The sequence below is a fragment of the Petromyzon marinus genome, unplaced genomic scaffold (assembly GCF_048934315.1).
Source record: "Petromyzon marinus isolate PM22_M1 ecotype Great Lakes invasive population unplaced genomic scaffold, UKy_Petmar_22M1.pri1.0 PM_Scaffold_38, whole genome shotgun sequence".
Lineage (NCBI taxonomy): Eukaryota > Metazoa > Chordata > Hyperoartia > Petromyzontiformes > Petromyzontidae > Petromyzon > Petromyzon marinus.
This window is the reverse complement of record NW_027423368.1, coordinates 739573-749033: the sequence shown is the minus strand read 5'-3', so window position 1 is coordinate 749033 and position 9461 is coordinate 739573. Positions and strand designations below refer to the sequence as shown.

Below are 9461 nucleotides of genomic sequence, written 5' to 3'. Positions count from 1 at the left end.
ACCAGAGGCGAGGAGTGGTGGTCGTGGTTACTTATGCCCCCACTGAAGACGAACATCCGTGGAGGGATGCAGGCAAGGCCAATGAGTCAGATGCCTTCTATGACCTCCTGTCACAGGTGCTGGCTAAAGTGGCCCCTCGGGATAAAGTCATCTTGTTGGGTGACTTCAATGCCCGAGTTGGTCATGATGCTGGCACCTGGTCTGGAGTGATTGGAGGGCATGGGCCTGGGCCTGCCAATCACCCCGAGCTCTCAATGTGCTGATAGCGGCGTTGTCTTTGTGCTATATTCTTGGTTCTTTCGGTAAAGTCACCACCACGTAGAAGGGAAACAATAAAATAATAAAAATATAAAACAATAAAATTATTGTAAAACAATACAATTATTATTCTTGGTTCTTCCGGTAAAGTCACCACCACGTAGAAGGGAAGCAATGAAATAATAAAAATATAAAACAATACAAATCTCACGACGTTTCGACTGCAGCACAAGCAATCATCATCAGGTGTGAAAACCACAGCAAAACAATTTGAAAAAAGTGGCGTTTTTTTAACGTTAGCACCACAGAGAGCGATTTGACAGTTTTATTCAGATGGACGAGTCCATCTATGTTCGGAAAAGAGGAGGGGGGAGACGAAAATAATGGATGCGGTCTGAAAGCCACCGTAAGCATGAACAATCAATTAAGACCCGAAATTATCTTCTTTGGTTCTTTCGGTAAAGTCACGTCTCTGTTCCGACCATGGATGAACTCGTCCGTCTGAACGGGGCCCGTAGCTATCCGTGTTGCTAAAGTTGAGGGTAAGAATCCACCCATTTTTCGCCATATAGCATTGTGATATATAACGACTTATTTTTGGTATCTTAGCTGATTGGAGAATATAGAGTTTATTGATAACATTAAGGTAATTTATATTTTAGTTTTTTATTGGTTCACTATATAGTATTCATTATACATTGTATTGTATACCTAGTTACTGTGAATAGCTCAGATGTGTAGACCTTGACTTCAACATAGCCATTTCTGTGACCAGTCACTAGCTAATCACTCAGTTATTTCAATGCTAAATTCGCCTAGTTATTTCAATGCTAAATTCTCCTGTTTGATTTGTACTAGGTGCCTCGGTGAATGTGTATGCTCTGACTTTAACATAGCTATTTCTGTGACCAGTTACAAGCTAATCACTCAGCTATTTCAATGCTAAATTCTATGCTAATTCCTTTGTCAAGGGGTGCCTCTGCGGATGTGTATGCTTTAACTTTAACATAGCCATTTCTGTGACCAGTCACAAGCTAATCACTCAGCCATTTCAATGCTAAATTATATGCTAATTCCTTTGTCAAGGCGCTTTGTTTCTTCTCACACAGCTTAAAGGTCGTGATCTGAACGTGGCTTTTCTCGCTCCAGCGCTGTCCTACCAGACAGTCTCGTCCTTTCACCTGATGAAGGCCGCTTGTGTTGTGGCCGAAACGTCGTGAGAATATTATTGTGTTATTTTATTCTATCAATTTATTATTTTATTGTCATTCTACGTGACTTTACCGAAAGAACCAAAGAAGATGAATCCTTGCAGTCATGAAAGCTTTAAATCGAGACCCGAAATTAGTTTATCAAATCCTTCCAATGATTGCTAAGCCAGAATCCATCTTCTCGGTTGAAATTGTCTCTGTGTTTGTTTGTGTGGATAGCCTCATGAATCCCTGCAGTCACGAAAGCTTCGTCTTTGTGCTGCTCGCCTTTTGGCGTCCTCTGGTCTAGCGCCGTTAGTGAGACGAGGCTCTAAAGAAAGCCGTCTCTGGTGTGGACCAATCAGTTTCGAAGACGATGCATCATCATCATCATGTACTACCAGAGCGTGTTGCTTTGTTCGTATGTTCACCACAAATATGTGGTTGATGCAGGCAAGATTCCTTGCAAAAAGTTTCAGTTTGGTGTTTTAACATCTTAACACAACTGTTTAATATGCCAGAAAGGGTAAAACCTATTCTTATAGCTGTTGTTCAGCTGGATCGAGGGGGCTAAACGGGCGCGGCACGGGCTAGAGAAGAGATGGAGTGATGTGGTACAGGAGGACGTGGAGCTGAGCAGACTTGCTGATGACCGGTACCAGCGGTGTCAAGATCGGCCTCTGTGGAGGAGGCTCGTGAAGGACGCTACTGGGCAGTTGGAGGTAGTCGCCCTCCAACAACAACGGAGGGCGGAGGAGCGACGCTCACAACAACGAGCGGAGCGCCGGGTGGCTAAAGCACAGCAGGTTGGCACAGTAGGGGGCACAGGTGGTGCATCAGCCAGTTATCTCGGTCATCTCAGTCAGTCGACCCGTGGCACCTGCTGGGTCTGCCCCGTGACCTCCTGCCAGCGGGCGTTCGACACTTCACGTGGCCTCAAGGTGTAGATGGCCTGGCACAAGCGTCGTGGTAACATCACCACCACTTAGTGGCGAATGGCGGTTGTTGTTGTTGTGTGAGTGTGTGTGAGGTTGTGTGAATTGTAGTGCCTCAGGCGCCTGACGTGCAGGTCTAGCACCTGTAGTACCTCAGGCACCTCAATGTCCAGGCCTACGACTTGTAGTGTCTCAGGCACCTCAACGTCCAGGCCTAGCACCTGTAGTGTCTCAGGCACCTCAACGTCCAGGCCTAGCACCTGTAGTGTTTCAGGCACTTCAATGTCCAGGCCTAGGACTTGTAGTGCCTCAGGCACCTCAATGTCCAGGCCTAGGACTTGTAGTGCCTCAGGCGCCTCAACGTCCAGGCCTAGGACTTGTAGTGCCTCAGGCACCTCAATGTCCAGGCCCAGGACCTGTAGTGCCTCAGGCAGTCCAGGCCTAGGACCTGTAGTGCCTCAGGCACCTCAATGTCCAGGTCTAGGACCTGTAGTGTCTCAGGCACCTCAATGTCCAGGCCTAGGACCTGTAGTGTCTCAGGCAGTCCAGGCCTAGGACTTGTAGTGTCTCAGGCACCTCAATGTCCAGGCCTACGACCTGTAGTGCCTCAGGCAGTCCAGGCCTAGGACTTGTAGTGCCAGAGGCACCTCAATGTCCAGGCCTAGGACTTGTAGTGTCTCAGGCACCTCAATGTCCAGGCCTAGGACTTGTAGTGTCTCAGGCACCTCAACGTCCAGGCCTAGCACCTGTAGTGTCTCAGGCACCTCAACGTCCAGGCCTAGCACCTGTAGTGTTTCAGGCACTTCAATGTCCAGGCCTAGGACTTGTAGTGCCTCAGGCGCCTCAACGTCCAGGTCTAGGACCTCTAGTGCCTCAGGCAGTCCAGGCCTAGGACTTGTAGTGCCTCAGGCACCTCAATGTCCAGGCCTAGGACCTGCAGTGCCTCAGGCAGTCCAGGCCTAGGACTTGTAGTGCCTCAGGCGCCTCAATGTCCAGGCCTAGGACTTGTAGTGCCTCAGGCAGTCCAGGCCTAGGACCTGTAGTGCCTCAGGCACCTCACGTCCAGGTCTAGGACCTGTAGTGTTTCAGGCAGTCCAGGCCTAGGACTTGTAGTGCCTCAGGCACCTCAATGTCCAGGCCTACGACCTGTAGTGCCTCAGGCACCTCAATATCCAGGCCTAGGACTTGTAGGGTCTCAGGCAGTCCAGGCCTAGGACCTGTAGTGCCTCAGGCACCTCAATATCCAGGCCTAGGACTTGTAGTGTCTCAGGCACCTCAATGTCCAGGCCTAGGACCTGTAGTGCCTCAGGCACCTCAATATCCAGGCCTAGGACTTGTAGTGCCTCAGGCGCCTCAACGTCCAGGCCTAGGACCTGTAGTGTCTCAGGCAGTCCAGGCCTACGACCTGTAGTGCCTCAGGCACCTCAACGTCCAGGCCTACGACCTGTAGTGCCTCAGGCGCCTCAACGTCCAGGCCTAGGACCTGTAGTGCCTCAGGCAGTCCAGGCCTAGGACCTGTAGTGCCTCAGGCGCCTCAACGTCCAGGCCTAGGACCTGTAGTGTCTCAGGCAGTCCAGGCCTAGGACCTGTAGTGTCTCAGGCACCTCAACATCCAGGCCTAGGACTTGCAGTGTCTCAGGCAGTCCAGGCCTAGGACCTGTAGTGCCGGAGGCACCTCACGTGCAGGTCGAGGTTCGACGGGTCGGCGAAATTCCCGCCGCACACGAAGCACTTGTGCGGCCTCCCGGCGTCGTGCGTGGCCAGGTGGCGGGCGCACGCCGACGGCCTGGCAAAGTTCTTGGAGCACAGCGGGCACCGGTGCAGCCGGCGGCCGCCGTGGGTCAGGGCGTGGTCCTTGAACGCCGACACGCTCAAAAAGTCCCGGCTGCACGCCACGCAGCGGTGGGCCCGGCCCCCCTCGCCCGAGTGCGTCCTGAGGTGAACGCTCAGCGCCGACGGCTGGCGGAAGGCCTTGCCGCAGGCAGGGCACTCCACGGACGGAGGCTCCTCCTCCTCCTCCTCCTCATCCTCATCCTCCTCCTCCTCGTCCTCCTCATCCCCATCGTCCTCCTCGTCGTCCTCGCCGCGCTCCGCCGCCGCCGCCGGCAAGCGGCCGCTCTCGAGGGCCCCCGGGCGAGGCCTCGGAGGCCTGGCCGGGGCCGTGCCGTGCCTCGACATCATGTGCCTCTTGAGGGCCGAGGGGCGGGCGAATCCGGCGCCGCACGCGCCGCAGGCGTGCGGCCTCTCGCCCGTGTGGGTGAGGGCGTGGGTCCTCAGCGCCGAGGGGCACGTGAAGGCGCCGACGCACTCGGGGCAGGGGTAGCCCTTGGCCCTCGGGGCCTTCCGGCGGCCGCCCCCGGCCGCCTGCCGGCCTCCGCCGCGGTCGGCCTCCTCCAGGACCACCTCGACCTCGGCCGCCGCCGGGGGGAGCGAGGAAGGGAAGACGCTCGATGGCAAGCCGGGCGGGAACTCGTGCTTGAAGGGGCGGCGATCGGCGGCCGCCGCCGGGGGGAGCGGGGAAGGGAAGACGCTCGATATCTCGCCGGGCGGGAACTCTTCTTTGACGATGGCGTCGGCTTCGCGACCTTAGGTTCGGGGGAGGGGGGGGGGGGGAGGGGTTGCTCAGTTGGGGCCTTACAGCTGGCAGATGGTAACATTAAACGTAGTTTCGTTATAGTGTGGGCCTTCATGGGTCTCTATGGGTCTATAGGAGTCTCTGTGGGTCTATAGGAGTCTCTATGGGTCTATAGGAGTCTCTGTGGGTCTATAGGAGTCTCTATGGGTCTATAGGAGTCTCTATGGGTCTATAGGAGTCTCTGTGGGTCTATAGGAGTCTCTATGGGTCTATAGGAGTCTCTGTGGGTCTATAGGAGTCTCTGTGGGTCTATAGGAGTCTCTATGGGTGTATAGGAGTCTCTACGGGTCTATAGGAGTCTCTACGGGTCTATAGGAGTCTCTGTGGGTCTATAGGAGTCTCTATGAGTCTATAGGAGTCTCTATACACTACACTACTATACACTACACTACTATACACTACTATACACTACACTAATATACACTACACTATACACTACACGACTATACACTACACCGCTATACACTACACTACTATACACTACACTATACACTACACTACTATACACTACACCACTATACACTACACTACTATACACTACACTATACACTACACCACTATACATTACACCATACAGCACAGTATACACTACCCTATACACTACACTACTCTACACTACTATACACTACACTACTATACACTATACACTACACTACTATACACTATACACTACACTACTATACACTACACTATACACTACACTATTATACACTACTATACACTACTATACACTACACTATAGACTACACTACTATACACTACACTATACACTACTCTATACACTACTACACTACACTATACACTACACTATACACTACACACTACACTATGCACTACACTATACACCACACTACTATACACTACACTACTATACACTACACTATACACTACAATATACACTACACTACTATACACTACACTATACACTACTACACTACTATACACTACATTACTATACACTACACTATACACTACACTACTGTACACTACACAATACACTACACTATACACTACACTACTATACACTACACTATACACTACACTACTATACACTACACTATACACTACACTATACACTACACTACTATACACTACACTATATACTACACTATACACTACACTATACACTACTATACACTACACTGTACACTACACTATACACTACACTACTATACACTACACACTACACTATACACTACACTATATACTACACTAGACACTACACTATACACTACTATACACTACACTACTATACACTACACTGTACACTACACTATACACTACACTGTACACTACACTACTATACACTACACTATACACTACACCACTATACACTACACTATACACTACAATACACTACTATACACTACACTAATATACACTACACTACTATACACTACACTACTATACACTACACTACTATACACTACACTACTATACACTACACTATACTATACATTACTCTATACACTACTACACTACACTATACACTACACTATACAATACACTCTACACTATACACTACACAATACACTACACTATACACTACACTACTATACACTACACTATACACTACTACACACTACACTATACACTACACTACTATACACTATACACTACACTATGCACTACACTATAAACTACAATATACACTATACTATACACTACACTACTATACACTACACTACTATACACTACACTACTATACACTACATTACTATACACTACACTATACACTACACTACTATACACTACACTATACACTACACTACTATACACTACAATAAACGCTACACTATACACTACACTATACACTACTATACACTACACTACTATACACTACACTATACACTACACTATACACTACACTACTGTACACTACACTATACACTACACTACTATACACTACACTATAAACTACACTATACACTACACTATACACTACACTATACACTACACTACTATACACTACACTATACACTACACTACTATACACTACACTATACACTACACACTATACTACACTATACACTACACTACTATACACTACTACACACTACACTACACTATACACTACACTATACACTACACTATACACTACACTACTATACACTACACTACTATACACTACACTATACACTACACACTACACTACACTATACACTACACTACTATACACTACACTATACACGACACTATACACTACACTATACACTACTATACACTACACTATACACTACACTATACACTTCACTACTATACACTACACAATACACTACACTATACACTACACTACTAAACACTACACTACTATAAACTACACTATACACTACTACACTACTATACAATACACTACTATACACTACACTATACACTACACTACTGTACACTACACTACTATACACTACACTACTATACACTACATTATACACTACACTATACACTACACTACTATACACTACACACTACACTACTATACACTACTATACACTACACTATACACTGCTATACAATACACTACTATACACTACACTACTATACACTACACTATACACTACACTACTATACACTACCCTACTATACACTATACTATACACTACACTATACACTACACTGTACACTACACTACTATACACTACACTATACACTACACTATACACTACACTACACTATACACTACTATACACTACACTATACACTACACACTACACTATACACTACACTATATACTACAATACTATACACTACACTATACACTACACTACTAAACACTACACTACTATACACTACACTACACACTACTCTATACACTACTACACTACACTATACACTACACTATACACTACACTATACACTACACTATACACTACACTACACTATACACTACACTACTATACACTACTACACACTACACTATACACTACACTATACACTACACTATACACTACACTACTATACACTACACTATACACTACACTATACACTACACTACTATACACTACACTACACTATACACTACACTACTATACACTACTACACACTACACTATACACTACACTATACACTACTATACACTACACTATACACTACTATACACTACACTATACACTACACTATACACTTCACTACTATACACTACACAATACACTACACTATACACTACACTACTATACACTACTATAAACTACACTATACACTACTACACTACTATACAATACACTACTATACACTACACTATACACTACACTACTGTACACTACATTACTATACACTACACTACTATACACTACACTATACACTACACTACTGTACACTCCACAATACACTACACTATACACTACACTACCATACACTACACTATACACTACACTACTATACACTACACTATACACTACACTATACACTACACTATACACTACTATACACTACACTATATACTACACTATACACTAGACTATACACTACTATACACTACACTGTACACTACACTATACACTACACTACTATACACTACACTACACACTACACTATACACTACACTATATACTACACTAGACACTACACTATACACTACTATACACTACACTACTATACACTACACTGTACACTACACTATACACTACACTGTACACTACACTACTATACACTACACTATACACTACACTACTATACACTACACTATACACTACAATACACTACTATACACTACACTAATATACACTACACTACAATACACTACACTACTATACACTACACTATACACTACACTACTATACACTACACTATACACTACATTATACACTACTCTATACACTACTACACTACACTATACACTACACTATACAATACACTCTACACTATACACTACACAATACACTACACTATACACTACACTACTATACACTACACTATACACTACTACACACTACACTATACACTACACTACTATACACTACACTATGCACTACACTATACACTACACTATACACTATACTATACACTACACTACTATACACTACACTACTATACACTACACTACTATACACTACACTACTATACACTACACTACTATACACTACATTACTATACACTATACACTACACTACTATACACTACACTATACACTACACTACTATACACTACAATAAACGCTACACTATACACTACACTATACACTACTATACATTACACTACTATACACTACACTATACACTACACTATACACTACACTACTTTACACTACACTACTATACACTACACTATACACTACACTATACACTACACTACACACTACACTACACTATACACTACACTACTATACACTACACTATACACTACACTACTATACACTACACTATACACTACACTACTATACACTACACTATACACTACACACTACACTACACTACTATACACTACTACACACTACACTATACACTACAC

General features: G+C 45.3%; 1 protein-coding gene across 1 annotated transcript in view; it reads right to left on the bottom strand.

Moving 5' to 3' along the window:
- Positions 1–569: 569 nt before the first annotated feature.
- The window catches only part of LOC116937347 (uncharacterized), a 12171-nt gene continuing 3279 nt past the window's right edge, over positions 570–9461 (bottom strand). The window contains exons 3-4 of the mRNA XM_076064317.1: positions 4041–4968; positions 570–3866 (exon numbers count right to left, since the gene is read on the bottom strand). Of these exons, the coding sequence (XP_075920432.1) occupies positions 3860–3866; positions 4041–4968 (935 nt within the window). The 3' untranslated portion in view covers positions 570–3859. The remainder of the gene's footprint in view (positions 3867–4040; positions 4969–9461) is intronic.